This window comes from Gossypium hirsutum, chromosome A07, assembly GCF_007990345.1.
Source record: "Gossypium hirsutum isolate 1008001.06 chromosome A07, Gossypium_hirsutum_v2.1, whole genome shotgun sequence".
NCBI lineage: Eukaryota > Viridiplantae > Streptophyta > Magnoliopsida > Malvales > Malvaceae > Gossypium > Gossypium hirsutum.
In genome coordinates this window covers 97,345,632-97,364,621 of record NC_053430.1, presented here as the reverse complement: position 1 = coordinate 97,364,621, position 18,990 = coordinate 97,345,632, and the positions used below count along the sequence as shown (strand labels likewise).

The following is an 18,990-nucleotide window of genomic DNA, read 5'->3' as shown; positions in this document are numbered from 1 at the left end:
CTTATTATTGCAAGACCTATATTTTCTTTCACAATTTAATCCTTCTCCCACTTCTAACTTGAATTTCCATCAAATTAACACTTAATTCTTCCATTTATTCAACTTAATCAACATCTAAAAATTCAATAACTTTTTAAATTTCAACATAACTCAAGTAGAATTCTTTCCTAGGATTCCATAGACATCAAAATTACAAGAAAAGAGACCAAATTGACTTACCAATCAAGCTTGGAACTCTAAAACCCTAAATTTTCCTTTTCTTTTTCTTTCCCTTTTTCTTTCTTTCTTTCCCTGCTTTGTTTCATTTTCATTCTTTCTTTTATTTCTTTCTTTTATTTTATTTTTTATTTAATTACTTTATTATATTATATTATTATAATAAACTTTAATCATTATTATTATTTTCTTATAAAATAAGTAAATACACATGTTTATTACATGTGTACCATTTATATTTTTACACATTTTATTTATTTTTACCATACATTTGTCACCTTATGGCCTAATTGCTAATTTAGTCCCTTGGCTTTCCTACAGTTTATAATTAAACCTTCACACTTTATTCAATCTAGTCCTTTCACTAAATTAGCCTTAATTCAAGCTAATTCACTTAATCAAAGTCTAATCAACTACACTATTAGCTTCGTAAATATTTCTAATAAATATTTACGAATTCATTTTGTAAAAATAATGACCCGAAAATTTCAATTTTTCCAATGACCTTAAAATTTGGGTCATTACACTGTGTGTCTCACACGGCCACCAGACACACTCGTCTAAAGACTGACTTGAATTTTTAATTATACTCAAAGAGACACATGGCCGTATAATATGACCGTGTGTCGCACACTGCTGAGACAAGCGCCCGTGTGGAAAAAATAGGCCATTTGAAAAGCCAATTTTCCACCCTTTCCACAAGCACACATAGCAACCAAAATAGCACCATTTAAATACATCTTTAAGCAATTAAAAACATGACAATTCATTATGCCAAAACTATCACAATTTACCTAATTCCAAATGCATTAACTCTTCATCTTACCCTCAATTTCCAAGTCACTTAATATACCATATCATCATCTCAAAACAAACCACAATGTGCCAGCTTCCAAGCATTAGCATATCGATTAACAACTAACCAAAGTAACCAACACATAACCTCACCAAATAAGCCAACATATAAGGCATTATATACATCACATATATAACACTTACCAAACACAATTTAAGCCAACTTTAATGGTAATACATACCAATATTTACAAGCCAAATCTCATGGCTAATATCATAGTTCAAAACATACCAAAATGACTTTAGCCTATACATGACATATACCATATATACAAAGCTCCAAAAGTACCAACAAGTAGACAATAGTGTGATGATGGTTCCCAATGATCCCCGATGTCTAAGCTAGCTTTGATGATCTAAAAAAAACATGGAAAGAACACACAAAGTAAGCTTTAAAAGCTATATACAAATAAAGCCATCATATGAACATTTGCATTTCAATTCAAATATGCTAAGCATAACTAACCACATACAAGAACACAAACCTTTCTCATCAAAAAAATATTCAACATCTTAATCAAATTCATCATTTCTTTCATTTTCAATGCTCGTATGAGTCTCGTACATACCTGAGTCCTTTAACTCATTCACACATTCTTTCTCGACATAAATTTGCCCGTTGAACCATTTGGAATCATTAAGGATACTCGGAAATCACATAAGATGGAACAATGCCATATCCCAGATATGGTCTTACATGTTATCACATATCGATGTCACTGTCCCAGACAAGGTCTTACACGAAATCGATTAACGATGTCAATGTCCCAGACATGGTCTTACACGTAATATCAATACAATGCCAATGTCCCAGACATGGTCTTACATGTAATCACATATCGATAACCTAATCTAATGACATTCGTATCTTATACTATTCCTAGGGTTCGTACGAGACTTTCGAATATCGAAACTTCATCATTTTTTACTCGTAATTGCTCGTTCAATATTCACAACAATTCAATGGAAAGTAAACACATATAATTCAATTTAAGGACGTTTATTTGCATATGAACTTACCTCGTAGTCGGAATAGAGAGACTGGATCGACTATTCAATAACCTTCGATTTCTCCCGATCTAAATCTGATTTCTTTCGTTCTTAATCTATATACATTAAAAATTAACTATTTTATTCCTCAATTCATTCAATTTCATACAAAACACACAATTTGGGACATTTTACACATTAACCCCTATAATTTCACATTTTTTCAATTTAGTCCCTATTTCACAAAACACAAAATTCACACAATTCAATTTAAACCCATGTGTGTCGAATTACTATATTACCCTTAGTAGCACATATTTCACATTTATTTCATAATTTAATCCCTTAATTTACACTTTTCACAATTTAATCCCTAATTAATATTTTTGTCAAAAATCACTTTACAAAACATAGATATCTATCATCAAGCTTTAATATTTCATCATCAAACATTCAAAAACACATGAATTCATCAATGGAAATTTTCAAAATCATCAACACTTTCAAAAATTTAAGCATGGGCTAGCTAGTACTCAAAGCAACAATCACAAAAACATAGAAATTATCAAAAATCGAGCTCAAAACACTTATTAAATTGAATTTACAAGTGTCGAACCCTAGATGAGTAAAATGGATTCTTTTTCTTCTTTAAATTCGGCTAGGTGATGAAGAAAATAATAAATTTTGACTTTTTTTTATTAATTATACTTAAATAACCAAATTACATTATTAACCTTTGTTATAAACTTATAAAATCATATAATGGATGTCCAATATCGTCCACCAACATTTCAAATGGTCTAATATCATCATAAGTACCTTTCATTTACTAAATCATAACAATTAGACACCTTTATCAAATAGAATGCAACTTTTACATTTTACGCGTTTTAGTCCTTTTCTCAAATTAAGCTATTAAACAATAAAATTAGCTCACGAAATATTCACACATATATAATCACATGCTATAAACATAAAAAAATAATATTAAAATAATTTTACGACCTCGAATTTGTGGTTTCAAAACCACTATTCCGATTTAGCTAAAATCAGGTTGTTGCAACAGTTGTTGCAACTAAAGCTCTATTTTTAACATGGCTGTCTCAAATAATAGTTGTTCTAAACAACAACTCTTGTTAAATAAGAATTGTTGCTCCGGAAGAGATACGCTCAATAGTATAATTTCCTAGAATATAATATTTTTATCTCAAAGAAAAGATAAAAATGTTAATAGCCAAAACTAAGTACCTAAATGAGGACATTGGTATAATTGTTAGGATAATGGATAACTACAATGAGATTAAAGTTAATACACTAAGAGAGCAAGTTTTTTTCCCCATTATTGTACCCATGAATATTTTGTCAACTTAATAGTCCTAAATGCATGCCACTTACGTGGAAACTGCTTTATATGAGAACAATAGATTGATTAGTCTTGTGGTAAGGCATGCAAAGATAAATAGAAAATGGTGGTCACACCAGCAACAGAAAAGTCCATAATGTTTGTTTCCTTAGATTTTACAGTTGCATCCTGCATCAGCCAGTTCACTATGTTGTATGCTTCATTTATTTAGTTTTAGGTATTATTTACATTTGTCCTTGGAGTTATGTGCAAACTTTCATTTGAAAAAAAAATGATTGCAGGAAGTCTTTCCTTGCCCTTAAATTCTTTCCTCTATTTTTTGATTGAACACTTCTATTGTATTAAAACCAAATTTCTATTTCTATGCAAACTAGTCGATTAGGTGAATTTTGCTATCAGTTTGAGCAGGTTCTTTATTGAACTTCTTTGTTGTATGTGGTGTTTTCTTGCAAGTTTTGTATCATCTTGTTAGATTAGAGCCATTTAAAACCTTTTTCAATTCAGTTGTAAGGTGGAAATTGTAACCATCCAGACCAGATATTTTCAAGATGTCGATACATGTAATCCAAATTTTTGTGGTGTTTTCTTGCAAATTTATACATGTGTACCCTGTGAATATTGTTGCTTGTCTTAGGGTGAGAATATCAAATGTGTAAAATGTCACTAAAATTTAGGATAAACAAACGAAAATAATCACATTTGTTTGTCTTAGGTTACATTTTAGTTACTTTTGTTTGAACTGTTACATTTTAGTTACTTACGTTATCGTGTTGTAACATTTTAGTCACTAAGTCGTTAACAGTATAATGGTAAGCTGACGTGGCACATTAAATCATAATTTCAAATGAAAATTTTAGGTTAAATTATACAATTGGCCCCTATATTTTTTCGTTTTGAGGAATTTAATTCTTTTCTTTTATGTTCCTTTAACTTTCTTTTTTTTCCCCGATTCTCTTTTCCTTCTCTCTCAGTTTTCCTCCATTTTTTATTTCTTTTAACGTAGTTTTTCTATGTTTTCCATTAGTTAAAACAAATCCCTATACTTTTATTTTTTTGAACAATTTATTTTCCTTTTTATTTCTTTATTTGTTAAAGCCAAATATAGGGACTAGTTTTAACAAATGGAAAACATAGAAAAATTACGTTAAAAGAATTAAAAAATGGAGGAAAACTGAGAGAGAAGGAAAAGAGAATCAGGGAAAAAAAGAAAGTTAAAGGAACATAAAAGAAAAGAATTAAATTCCTCAAAACGAAAAAATATAGGGGCCAATTGTATAATTTAACCTAAAATTTTCATTTGAAATTATGATTTAACATTCCATTCAGCTTACGTTACACTGTTAACGGCAATTAACGGCTCAGTGACTAAAATGTTACAACACAATAAGATAAGTGACTAAAACGTAACATTTCAAACATAAGTGACTAAAATGTAACTTAAGGCAAACAAAAGTGACTATTTCCGTAGTTTATCTTAAAATTTATTATGATAGATTTTATTGATTTAAGTGTATATGATCTTTTATTTTAAAAGTAGATAAATTATTTTTTTCTTAAGAATTTGTAGTATTAGATTTTAATTTAAAAAGTATTCATTTAGAGTCAAAAACGTCCTTAAATATTTGGGGGTATTTTGAATAATTTTGGGACAATATTTGTCTCCAAAAATTTAAGGATAAAACCCACCCCTAATTATTTTGATATGTTGTTATAAATTTGGGAGGATATTTTTCCTTAAAGCTTTAGGGATGAATTTCGTTTTTAATTATAATTTTATATTTGTCAAGTTTTTCAGACACAATTTTAAATTAGGGACGAATTAAATTGTCTTTAAATCTATTAAAGATGATTTTAATCGTCCCAAAATCATTAATTTTGTAGTGTGCATTGCTATATATATTTATATATAAAAATTTAAGGTTTGTAAAATAAATATTAATTTCTGGTGAGTTAAATAAAATAAATAAAAAGAAAATCATTAAGAAGTATTAGGTACAGTGTAAGGTAGATTGCATTTCTAAATAAAAAAATATATGTTTAGGTATGTCTTGCGAGAAAATAACAAGGTAGTTGATTATTTGGTAAAAAGAACAATATATATTATATGATTGTTAAAAGAAGATACTTATGATTCCTTATAAGAAGGAACAATTGTTTCTATTCATTCCTAGCTAATAAGAAAAAAATATATGTTTAAACTTTAGAATAAATAAATAAGGGCAAAAATAAACCTTCAACATCATTCATAAAAAACACTAGAAGATAAAAAAAGATTTAAATTAGACGGAAATTAAAACAGTCGAAAGTTCCTAGTAAAGCTGAGGATACATATATGTCCCAAACATTACAACATAAAACTAAAAGGAAAGGAAAGGAAACTTAAATTAACATTAAACAACCAAAGTTCTTAAACCCTAAATAGATAATGTTATGGTGGGGGCGGGGTGGGGTGGGGTGGGGTGGGGGGGGCGAGGGGGCTATGATTATAATAAACTAGAGATTTCCTTGAGAGATCATCTCCAGCAAATCCAGCTCTTTCTTCAACGAATCCATTTCCAAGGGAAGCTCAAAATTGCCCATGCCACTGCCATTGCCATTGCCATCTCCTTCAAGCATCGATCCAAAGCTTTGATTACGATGAATATCATTATAAACATTAGCATCAAAACAGTAATTCACTTCCTGCTGCTGTTGACGCTGACGTTGAACATGATCGTTTAAATCTCCAATGCTCCAACCAGTAGAGTTCAAACTCGAAGTTTCGAGTTGCACCATGTGTGGGTTAGCATCAGTCATTTCGAACTCATTTTCATGTTGGCTCGATGAGGAGGCGGCTGCCGCCGGTGTCAGTTCCGTCGGGGAGCTTACGGACTTGATGTAGTTTTGGAGAAGGGAGCCTTTGGGAGGGTTGGAGTTGCCATCTTTGGCTTTGCTGCGCCTTGTGAATTGCCTTCGTTTGGTAGCATTCCAATGGTTCTTTATAGTGTTCTCAGTACGCCCTGGGAGTCTTTTGGCTATCTCTGCCCATTTGTTTCCTATTTCTTTGTGTGCTGCAATCAGTATCATGTCTTCTTCTTCACTCCATGAATCCTTCTGTAATTTCAAATAAACCCATACATTTTTGGACAAAACAATCCATATTCAAATGAAGAAGACAAACAATGTTAAAAAGTTATTTGATAAATAATGAATTAAATATAAGTTTTTCTTATATGTGACGCATGGTTAGTGTAGGAATCTATATAGCTAGAATGAATCTCGTGACGCAAGTTATTGAAAAGTATAGTTATCATGTCATCAATGGTGTTTCATTAGTAATTTATAAATTTATAAGTTAACTATGTATCAAATACAAAGGTTTCACTTATTATATAGCCATTTCTTTGTTTTCTCATGGAAGATTACCCCAACAAACTTTTCATAGTAGACAAGTGAGATATTATGAATGTAATTTTAACATTATTTATATTTCATGTAATTGGCATAACTTTTTCTTTATAGATTAAAAAAAAAAAGAGTTAAGATTTTATGATCATTAGGTTTAACAATCATATGGTAAAGGAAAGTAAATATTTTTTTTACAAAAACACAAAATTAATGCGGATTGAGTATTAACTCAATTGGTATGAGCATTGTTGTCAATGTAGAAGGATATGGGTTTAAGTGCGGGCTATGGGTAGTTCTGAGAATTGTGTTAAAAAGAATTTTTTTTATTTTTTATTTATTTTTTATAATTATAATTTAATATGACGATAAGACCGAATTAAGAATATTTTGGTTTAACCTAACCCTGGTCAAATTGTTTAACTATGCGCTGTCACGCCATAACAGTAAATGATTATATGGTAAGTCTTTTTAATACTTTCACAATTTTTTAAGAGATAATAATAACATAATAATTTGACGTAAATGCTCCCTTTCATTTACAGACACGTGTCAATATTATATATTCTTTAATGGAAATTCTCGCAACAAAACAAAATGGTTTAAATGGTACAACTAATACCATACATGCACCGGGGTAACGGCTGGGGAAAAAAGTTAGAGGGATTAGAATTAAATTATAAGTTCTCGAAGGGACTCAAAAATAAATTTTCCATTATACTAATTTATAATTTTTTAATTTTTAAGGGATTTTAGAAGTAATTTTACCATCTTGTGGGGTCAAGACCTCGACCTACCCCTCGCTTTTGCCCCGATGTATGCGTATGTGATGTAAGCCATGGATGCATATGTATATTTACATATATACATATGATGAATACATACATACATATATCTAATCTTTTGTATCAAAAATATATATGTTAAATGCAATCTTTTGTCCATGACATATATATACATGCGTACGTATGATATATATATATAATAAGCTTATATATACACATACATACATGATCATGCATGTATATCTATGTTTATGTGTATGGTTAATGTGTTAATGAGAAATAAAAGAAGAAAAGGAAAAGGAAATCAAGGTAAAAGAACCTTGATATCGGGCCTCAAGTGGTTATGCCATCTCTCTCTACACTGCTTTCCCACTCTCCCATTCAGCATCTTAGCAATTTGAGACCATTTCTTTGTTCCATGCCTTGTCACCAGTTGCATTAGCACCCTACAAAAACATATACACACATACATAATCAGATCTTCATATAAATCATGACTTTAAAGGAAAAGAAAAACAACCCAAAACCCTAATCAAGGGGGAGGGGGGGGAAGCATAACAAAATGAAGGGAAAAGAAATTAATTTTTTACCTATCTTCTTGAGGAGTCCATTGACCTTTGATTATACTATTTTTCTTAGTAGCTTGGTTAACTCTTTTGGCTTTGAGGAACCTTCTGTTGTTGTTGTTCTTCTCATCATCATCATCATCATCATCCCTGTCTTGATTATTATTATTACGCCCATTTTGATTGGTAATGCATGAGGCATCTTCAGCCACTTTGGTAGCCACCGGAGGTGGTGGTGGTGGAGGCGTCGGTGGTTGATCTTGAAAATCCATCGGCTCCTGTTGTTGTTGCTGATAACTCCGATGATGATCACCGGCTTCCGGTGGAGCTGAAGCTTTGTTTTGAGAAAAATCCCAACAGGGTGATTCAGTTGAAAAGGCTTGGAAAGTAAGGCCATTGTTTAAAGAAGTACCATGATCGGGTACTGTAAAAGACAAGGAAGGGATGTAAGCATTGAGATCATTGGTGTAAGGGTCGATAAAAGGGTCGGTGCATGTGGTGGAATCCTCAAAAAAAGGATTCTTTGAGGACCCATCAATGGGAAACTGATGGAAATGGTGAGTATGATTGTTCAAGAAAGAACCATTGTTGTTGTTACCAGTTGGAGTTGTGTCTTGGTCTTGGTTAAGAATAAAGTTGTGGACCAAAGCTTTGGAAGATGATGATGATGGAGAAGAGGAAGATGATGGAGAAGAACCATCAGGCAAAGGAAAACAGCCATTAAAATCAGGTTTGAAGGAAGAATTTGAGTTATTCTCCGAGAAAAGGCTAGAAAGGAAAGGAAAATCCTCTTTAAAACTTGTATCGTACTCCATGCAAGTTGAACAAGAGGAGAAGAAGAAGAAGAAAAAGGAAAAAAAGGAAGAGAAAAGTTTAAAAGAGAAATGAAGCGTATATGGTTTAATGTTTGTTTTGCAAAAAAAAAAGGGTTATACTAATGGTTTATAAAGGCTTGAGATTAAGTTTCTATATGGGCCCCTTTTTTTTCCTTATTTATTTATGTTATAATAATAATAGAATAAAAATAAAATAAAAAAGGGTTTAAAATATTGAATTATTTAACAATATTTTCAGCCATTGATGAAATGGGAAAGCAAGGGTTAATATTGAAAGTTGATAGTGACTTTTAAGCTTCCAAGTTCAAGTGTTGCAAAGGGCAAGAAAATGGACCCAAATTAATCATTAGTTCGTTAAAAAGATTTGTATTTTAGGGGAAATTCTTAGGTTAATTGAAATGAGACGTGGGAGACATGGAGAGGCCCTTCCATTCTTTTCAAGCCAAAAGATTTTTATCTAAAATTCATGTTTTTTTTTTCAATAATTAATCTCTTCGTAATCTCCTAAAACCCATCTTTTTAATCTTTAATTAATTTTATTTGTTAATTTCATAGCATCAAAATCATGATTATTACCAATTAAATGGATTTTTATGAATAAGGATTTTGATGCAATTCTACTTAAATTTGGAATTTTTTTTTTAATGTTGGATTTAGTCTAAGTGACGTTTATAGAAATTAATTACAGATGTACATCTCACCCTCTAAGATTTAATCTTAGATTATGTATTTCTCGAAATCTGTATATCCGCGCTAAATTTCTTTAAGATTAGTCCGAGTTCGAATCATCTTGTACTAAAAAATTAAAATCAAAATTGATTATTTTAAAATTAATTTCAAATTATTTAATAATCTTATTAATAAATTTATATTTTAATTTTTCTATGTCCATGAAAATTTGAAATTAAGAGAGTTTAATATTTGAGACAAAAAAACGAAAATTTTGCAACTTTTTTAGCTATTTTCTTGAATTTATTTCTTGAATAAATTAAGTAGATGAAGATTTTAAACCGAAAATTAACAATTATATAAACTTTTTAACTCAAAAAACTATTAATTATCTAAATATGTATATATAGAAAATAGAAACCAAAATGTTGGTTTATAATATTTTTTGAATTTACTGAAAATAATTTATTATAGTAATTTTTAAAATATTTTATTATACCCTTATATGATACTTATTAACCTTTGGTCCTGTTTGTGGAGTCTAAAACCTCATTAGCAGTATACCAGATAATTTCTCTTTTTTAATAGTATTTTAAATAAAAAGATAATTATTTGATACACTATTAGTGGAGTTTTTAAACTCCACAAACGGGTTGAGGGTGTGACAAATGTCATATTTATTTATATAATTATTTTTTAAAAATTTTTAAACCTTTATCCCGTTTATGGAGTCTAAAAAACTCCAATAACCGTGTATCAAAAAAATTTCAAATAAAAATAGAAATCAATATGTATAAACACATGTTAATTAGGTAACTGAATTAAACAAATTATGTATGTAACAAAAGTGTCCTACTTAAAAAGATTTGGAGTTTTTAGTAGCTTTTTTTTCAATTAAATGAATTAAGTAATCTTTAATTTTATTTTACTATTATAATTTTAATTTAAATATTTTATGTAATATTTTTTTATTGAATTGATGTCATTTAACTCGTAACACTAAAATTAGTTTTTTATTAATAAATATAAATAAATATACATGATTTTATTCATAAATAGGGGTAGGTAAACCCCAAATAAAAAGGTATTTTATTTGTCTTAAAAGGGTATTTTGAAACAAAAAAATTTTGTCTTTTTATGAGGGAATTTGGAGGAGAAAAAAAATATTAACTGAGGAAGGTAGGTTTTGAAGGGCTTGGCAATACATGAGTAAATGAAATTTGCAATGTGTCAAAGATTTTACACTAAAACCACTTTGTTTTTGTAACTGAACATTTATTATTTTTCCATTTTTAGCCTAATTAGTGAATCCCACAATCAATTTCTAATTAAGTTTTGCAAAAAATTTGTTTTAAAATAAAACCCAAAAGAAAAAAAAAAGAAAAAAAAAGAGAGAAATTTACAGTTACTTTCTCCATTTTGTGATGTCATTCCCAATTGAAATTTTGATTCTTCTTTTCAATTCAAAACTTGGGTGGTTGAAGTCTAAGATTATGGGAGAAAATTTTGTTCTAAGCACAATTTTGACTGAATTTATACAACAATAATGGGTTCAATTTATAAATGCATACACTAAATTTGTTATAAAACTCATTGATTTAGTTATATGAATTTCAAGAATTATGGAACTCAAAAGTAGCAGTGTTTGACATTTTAGCATTTAATTCGAGTTTTAAGGTTGATTTGATGAAAATTAACTTTAAATTTATTAGATTTAGGTTAAAATTTTCATGTTTTTTAATAGAATAAATTTAGTATTAATTTTAAATTTTTAAATTTTGTGTTTAGATACAGTATGATTATTGTGATTTTTTCCTAATTTTTAAATTGATTTGAGAAAATTTAATTTCTAATATTATTAGTTAATTATGAATTTTCATTAACTTACCCTAAAATTCAAATTGAACATAAAAAGTTAATATCGTTACTTTTGGATACCAAAATATATAACTTTTGTCATATACAAGTACCACATTGGACCCAAAAAAATATTAGCACCACATTAAAAATTATATCAAACTCAAGTATCAAATGATATATTAAGCCTAATATCTATTTATTTATATTTTTATTATAGTATTAAATTTATGAGATTTTGCTAAAAAAAAAAAAGCTTTTTAGGTTTTCTAAATTGATGGTAATGGTTAAAAGATTGAAGTTATTAATGAAAATTTTAGATTTCCCAATGTCCAAATTATGACACAAACTCTTTTATGGTGTAATAAAAAATAAAAATTAAGTAATTAAAAAATTAAGACATAATAAATTTTCACTCACAATTATCAAATACTAATAAAAATATCATATTATAATATTAGTAATATATATTTAGATTTAAATATTTAAATGATGTAAAATTATTACATCTAATGAAATAAAGATTGATGTATGTAATAAAACTAAACTTGAATTAACCTTAATAGTAAAATTTGTTGCGCGAAGATAAATTATACTATTCATCTATATATTTAAATGTTTTGTTGATTAGTATCACTCGTTAATCGAGCTTTAACTTAATTGTGAAAGCACCTCATCCTTTACTCTTAATATTGTATAAAAAAGAACTGTATTTTATTTATATTTTTATTTTTTATAATTTTATTATATAAATTATTTTGCACCCACCACGTGAAATATATCCTTCCAAAATTGTGATATTTTATTTTATTTTTCATAAGAAAAAAATACAACTTTTACCCTTTTCTTTAAAAAAAATTGTTTGTTTTATTATTTCCCCCTAATTTTTGTAAAGTGAAAATTGATTGGCATTTCCTTATTTTTGGTGTTCGATTTTAGTATGGAGGTGAAGCCAAAAACAACCTTACAACAGCATTATAGAAAAGAGGGAAAAGCAAAACAACAACCAAATTGGAGGTCCACATCAAAGAAAAAACTTATTTTGGAATTTAATCCCTCTAACTAAATAATAATAATGATCAATAATATATAAGTATATAATCAATAATTATTGGGTATAGTGATAAGGTACATTATACTTTTAAGGAGAGAACACGGCTTCGAGTCTTGAAGACTTTATTATTGGGAAGAATAGCCACAAATCCTGAACATGGATCAAAAAATAAACATTGATAATATCAATATATATAAGCACGAGTTTGGAGAAGCTTTACATTACTAAATTTACCATTTAGATATTATTTATTATACTCATAAATTCTTTTTTTAATTTTGCTAAAATATGTATAAGTTTTGTGACATTTATAAGTACTTTTTTTTTATTTTACTAAAACATTTTTGTTAAATAAATATATTTCATAAGAATATTTTGTTGCAAATACGTTAGTGAAATTAACAGTAATGTAAAATATTGATTTAAATCATAAGATCGAATCAAAACAATATAGATATATATATCTGAAAAAAAAATTGGAAATAAAACTAGATCGAAATTTTGTACTTGTAGGTAGGCAAAAATCGTATACAACAACGAGATGAGCATCTGTAGCCTAACTTTCTTCTATAAGCTAAAACAGGTTCGAAATATGTAGGGAAAATATCTCAAAATTTTTGTAGGAAAAATGGAGAAAATTTTAGTATGTCCTTTACCTGCAAATCAGTCCAAACATTTCGCGTAGCCCATATTGTGTGATGCAGGTGCGCCCCCAACCCTAACAGGTTTGGATTTAAATCATAAGATCGAATCAAAACAATATAGATATATATATCTGAAAAAAAAATTGGAAATAAAACTAGATCGAAATTTTGTACTTGTAGGTAGGCAAAAATCGTATACAACAACGAGATGAGCATCTGTAGCCTAACTTTCTTCTATAAGCTAAAACAGGTTCGAAATATGTAGGGAAAATATCTCAAAATTTTTGTAGGAAAAATGGAGAAAATTTTAGTATGTCCTTTACCTGCAAATCAGTCCAAACATTTCGCGTAGCCCATATTGTGTGATGCAGGTGCGCCCCCAACCCTAACAGGTTTGGATTTGCACCCCCTACACGCGAGGGAGAACATTAGCTTAATCATTTTATAATTATCAAGTTGGTTCATATATATAAACATATTCCACACTTGATATCTAATCAATGTGGGACTAAGCTTTCCGTTTTTCTAAATATAATTCACAAGTGGATTACTTTGAGTATCAGTTTCTCATTAATCACTCAACCATTTTGAGCATATGATATACCGTTGTAAATGGCTCATGGAGTAGAATATAAAACTATAATTTTATGATTCAAATCTTCACATTTACTAATCGAGAATATGCCTCAAAGTTTCCAAAAATCTATTTTTTCCAACATATTTATCAAACTATCTATAACTTTTGATTCAATTAAAAGACTTTTACTAAATGAGTTTTCCTTTTTTGTAAAACCACAAGTGTTCTTATCAATTTTACGGTCTGGATATAGTTTTGTTCGAGATGAGGGTGGTATTCATATAAAGCCCACACAATAATGTCAGCTTAATATTCAAACTTAGTCCAAACGCCTAGGAAAAAATCCACTTCCACTTATTCTGGCCACTTGTTGGTATTAAATGGGTGAATATACTTGAGAGGCCTTTTTGTTATCGGGAATTGATCAAATTAGTCCCTCTATTATTAAATGATTAATTTAATCCATGTATTATTAAAAAGAATCAAATAAGGCCAAAGTGTATGTAACACCCCTAACCCGTATCCGTTACTGGAATAGGGTTACGAGGCATTACCGATCAAAGTACAACATAAAATATACATTTTTCATACATGATTCAATTTCACATAAATATCAGTCTAACATAATCACATTGTCCCTTATAAGGCTCTACGAGACCTTAAAACATGCTTGGAAAAGGTTCGGGACTAAACCGATAACATATACAAACTTTGAGAAACTTATAAAATTTTCTAACATTTAAAGGTCACACGCCCGTGTGAACAGGCTGTGTGCCTCACACGGCCACCAGACATGCTCGTTTAAAGATAATAAATGATTCATGCTAGTTTTGGTAAGTGTTTTGGTTAAGAAATGGTTGAGATTTGAGATGTGAAATGTAATGATTCAATATGGTATGATTTACGCTGGAAATAATCACTTTTGATTGCTTATTTGATTTTATATTTGATACCATTTTGATGGCTAAGGGTGCATGAGAAAAAGGTGGCAAATTGACTTTGCAAATGGCCTATTTTTGTTCACACGGGCAAAGACACGGGTGTGTGTCTCAGCCATGTACGACACATAGTCATATTACACGGCCGTGTGTCCCCTGGGGTACCCTTTCGAATTAAGTCAGTATACCCTACAGGTTTGACACGGCCTAGACACAAGGGCGTGTCTATTGACCGTTGTGGCACACGGGCTAGCACATAGGCGCGTGGCCGACCGTATGACCCAAGTTAGTAACCTCCCTAGCTTTCTCACGGCCATGGCACACGGGCGTGTCTCTGGCCGTGTGGTGCAAGTCAGAATATATGTCCTGGTTTCACATGGCCTGTGACAGTGTAATAGAGTTATCAATTATTGTTTGAAAAATATCATTTATTGTTTAACAGAATTAATTTTTTAAATGAAATATTAAAGGAAATATTTTGTTTATAATTGAAAAAATATATATTTTTGGGACATTTTTATATAGTAAATGTTAATTCTGTTACAATTTGATCTTATTTGATTCTTTTTAACAATATAAGGACTAAATTAATCTATTTGATAACACAAATTTGATCCAGTCCCTATATTATAGAGACCTCACAAGTACTTTAACCGTATTAAATGTATTTATTAAATACTAAATAAAAAGTTTTAAATTTTAAATTGAGTTAATTTATATTTAAATTATTATGTTTCCATCGATAAAAAAATAAAAATAAAAATTATATTACTTTTTTTTGTCGAAATCAAGGTGTTCACCACTAATAAAAGTGATTAATCTCTTCACCATAGGTGCTCTCCAAAGAGGTAAACAGTTGGCCATGAAATTAAAAAAATATATATTAATTTAATTTTAAATAAAAAAAATTAAATATTTATATAATAGATTGTGTATATTCATATATAAAATTTAATAAATAATATATTTATATAATATAATATGATTATCTATACTTACTATTATTTAAGTGTGTAACTAAATTATTATCACGAGTCAACTCAACATCAACTTTGTTGATAGGTAAAATCAACAAGGAGGAGGAGATGGAAGTGGTGGTGTAGTGGTGGTGGTGGTTCACCCTTGACTAGGGAGGAGAGCCATTGTATTAAAGGTATGGTGGGTAGTTTGAGAGGGGTGGGCCTTAGATGAATTGATGAAGAGGAAGTTAAGTGTCTTGATTCATTTCTTAGATGTTGTAAGTAAGTTAAGTGTTCATTGAATCTGAACAACCATATGTCTATATTCATTATGAATTTAATTTTTATATGGTTTTTATTTATTTTATTTTATTTTATTTAATACTTTTTATAAATTTTAATAATGTTTAAAATTAAAAATTTTAACTTTTTTTAAAATATATTTTTTGAAATTTTAAAAAATTTAAGTTTTGAAATTAATGAACTTAGACAAAAGGTTACCCAGGTTCATTTCTAGTAAAAAAATAAAAATATATATATCTCCTTTATTTTTTTTTATTTAAAAGAATTGTAATTGGCATGGAGCACCATGTCTATGTCATTAACGGTCATGTCAACACTATAATGGTCAAAGACAAAAAACGTTGGTCAAAGGGCATAATTAAATGTATCTTTTGCTGAGAGGCTTAATTGATTTTATTTTTTATTTTTTTTGTAACGTCCCTAACTCAGCCTAAAGTTAGGCCTAAATTTGAGATATTACATTGGCTACCGAAATGGACCAGTAAGCTATCGGAGTTTATAAAGTAGTTATTTAAATACATTCATTTATATTAGAAGAAAACTTAGCATATTTTCAAAAAAACTCACAAGTTAACAAAAATCGGTTAAGTTTAACATTTTTATTGAAACAGTAACTACTTTCAAAACTCAATTAACTTCCAATTTATTTGTTATATTTCAGAATATATCTATGTTTTAGCAACAAAAAAGTGATTTTAATTCTGATTTTTAATTAAAACTGAATTCCAAGCATAATGAATTAATATTCATATTTCAACATCCTATTTTTAAATTAAATGTCATGCATACAAATCAAACCCAAAACCGAAGTCCTATGTCACAGTTCAATAGTAAAACAATACAGTCTCTAAATAACAAAAAAATTCAAATAATAATACTCTAAAATACATTTTATGTAAAATAAAAAAATTTTGAGCCAAGACCCTCTGGATGTCGTGCCCACATACCTAACTTTGCTTTATCTGTAAAGATGGAAATAAAAGGGGAGTGAGCTATAAAGATCATTGTGAGTTCAATCATAAAAAATTCAGTGCAAACAACATATAAAACATACAGAATTATAAGGCATAAAATAATCACTATTGAATAACAATTCAAAGTATCATTATTTCTGATCAATTCAACACAATATCATCTCAGAATTCATTGCTTTGTATATTCATGTTGATACATGCAATGCAGTTTCAATTTAACAGAAAAGGGTCCTACCCTACCACTACACTCCACAATAAGAGTTCTGGGGAAGTCTTTTAACCCGAACACTCCAGTTTATGGATAAACCACTAGTATTTGCAGATTAACTGCTAGTAGTAAAATTTGTGGATAAACCACTAGTGTTGCAGATTATTAGACTGCCAATAGGTTGTGGATGCACAACATGTTTGCAAATAAAAGCTGCCAGTAATTTATGGATGAACCATTAGTGTTGCAGATTATTAAACTAACAGTACTTCCTCCTTTCAATCGTCCCACTCTATACAATGCAGTATGACATGCTAGTAACAGTACAGAACAGAAACAGTAAACATGCTTATCATGTATTTGGTTAAACATTAGCAGTAGACATGCAATTAGTAATATATTGGTAAGAATAACAGTATCAGTTCATCAAAAAGACAGTGACAATAGACATGCAACATTCATATATCATCAATGTATAGTAGCAGTTCAATCATCAACTCACAGATTCTAGCATGTTCATAAATGAGGGACTCAATCGAGTGAATAAAATCTCTAAAAATAGATTGGGGATTATACAATGACTAAACTAAATAATTCAAAAATTTTGAGCAAAACCATAAAATAGAGGTCACACGGCCATGTGGCTAGACCGTGTGAAAAGCTATAGTTCGTGTGGAAGAGTTGCACAACCGTGTGGCAGGGTTGCACAACCGTGTGGCCAAGCCGTGTAACAGACTGTGGCCGTGCAGTAAACATTAAAATCAACCTACAACAGAGGCATGACCGTGTGGCAGGCAGTATGGAAGGTTCTTGGCCGTGTGAGATTCAAAGTACCCTAACATGACAGTAGCACATGGTCGTGTGGTCAACACACCCGTGTGGGAGACCGTGTAGCCCTAATCCTACACAAGTTTTACCCCAATTCATTTGTAAAAGAACACACACCTTTTATTAGAAGACCAATCGACATTCCTCACGCCCGATTATGATCCGATTCACCTAAATCAGGCCCTTCAAACGATATTTATACATAAGTTAACAATTCATTTCGAGATTTATCAAGATTATCAAAGGTTTCGACAATAATCGTAAAAGATGGATTAATTTGAATGAAGGATTAGCATCGGGTAGAAATACTACAAAAATTTCAGAATCTAAACTTTGAAATGAGATGTACTTACCGTTTCTTGACAATGATCAAGATGTTATTGATGGTAGTTATGAAACCGATAGAAAAAATTATTGAATGGAGGATGATTTGATTTGGGAAATCAAAATAATTATCAACAATTAGAATGAAAATATGATGTAAAGAAAAGGGAAAGAAAATAAATAGAAAGAGGGAGAGCAAATTCTATTAAGATTTGAAAAGAGGCCATATGAATATCTAAATAGGAATAGAAGAGAAAAAAATGGTGGAATTTAAATTCTATTGGAATTTTGAGAAGGGGCAAGTTGTTAATTGGTTAAATTCCTAGGGTTTACCTTAGGGGCGTCACCTACAATTTTCACAAGATTTACCGAAATTGAATTTAAAATGAAGGGGAGAAGGAGGCAAGTTGAACCTTGGCTTAAAGGAAAACTAACAATCCTTATTTCTATTTTACGCTTAATCATATAGATATATTTTGGGGCATTTTTTTGGCAAAAATATGAAATAAGAATGGGACAGGGCTTGAACTTGGGTCTAAAGGCCCTAGCATTTTAACCATTGAGGCTACAACTCATTTCTTGTTTAATTTAAACATTTAATTGTACATATTGCTTTTTTTTGGAGACTTATCGAATTCCCAAAATAAAAAGAGGAAAGAA

At 29.6% G+C, this 18,990-nt stretch overlaps 1 protein-coding gene across 1 annotated transcript; it reads right to left on the bottom strand.

The window, feature by feature from the left end:
* Positions 1 to 5,677: 5,677 nt before the first annotated feature.
* LOC107938776 (myb-like protein AA) lies at positions 5,678 to 9,069 on the bottom strand. Its single transcript, XM_016872013.2, has 3 exons — positions 8,184 to 9,069; positions 7,913 to 8,039; positions 5,678 to 6,517 (listed from the first exon to the last, which is right to left on the bottom strand). The coding sequence occupies exons 1-3, from the start codon at positions 8,972 to 8,974 to the stop codon at positions 5,918 to 5,920; spliced, it is 1,518 nt and encodes a 505-aa protein (XP_016727502.2). The 5' UTR covers positions 8,975 to 9,069; the 3' UTR covers positions 5,678 to 5,917.
* Between the last annotated feature and the right edge of the window lie 9,921 nt (positions 9,070 to 18,990).

What these genes read in the sequence shown, in the direction of transcription:
- LOC107938776 (XM_016872013.2), bottom strand. Translation starts at nt 8,974, where the DNA reads ATGGAGTACGATACAAGTTTTAAAGAGGATTTTCCTTTCCTTTCTAGC. An exon ending in TGGACTCCTCAAGAAGATAG is followed by an intron (nt 8,040 to 8,183) that starts GTAAAAAATTAA and finishes ATGTTTTTGTAG; the next exon opens with GGTGCTAATGCAACTGGTGA. An exon ending in ACTTGAGGCCCGATATCAAG is followed by an intron (nt 6,518 to 7,912) that starts GTTCTTTTACCT and finishes TTGAAATTACAG; the next exon opens with AAGGATTCATGGAGTGAAGA.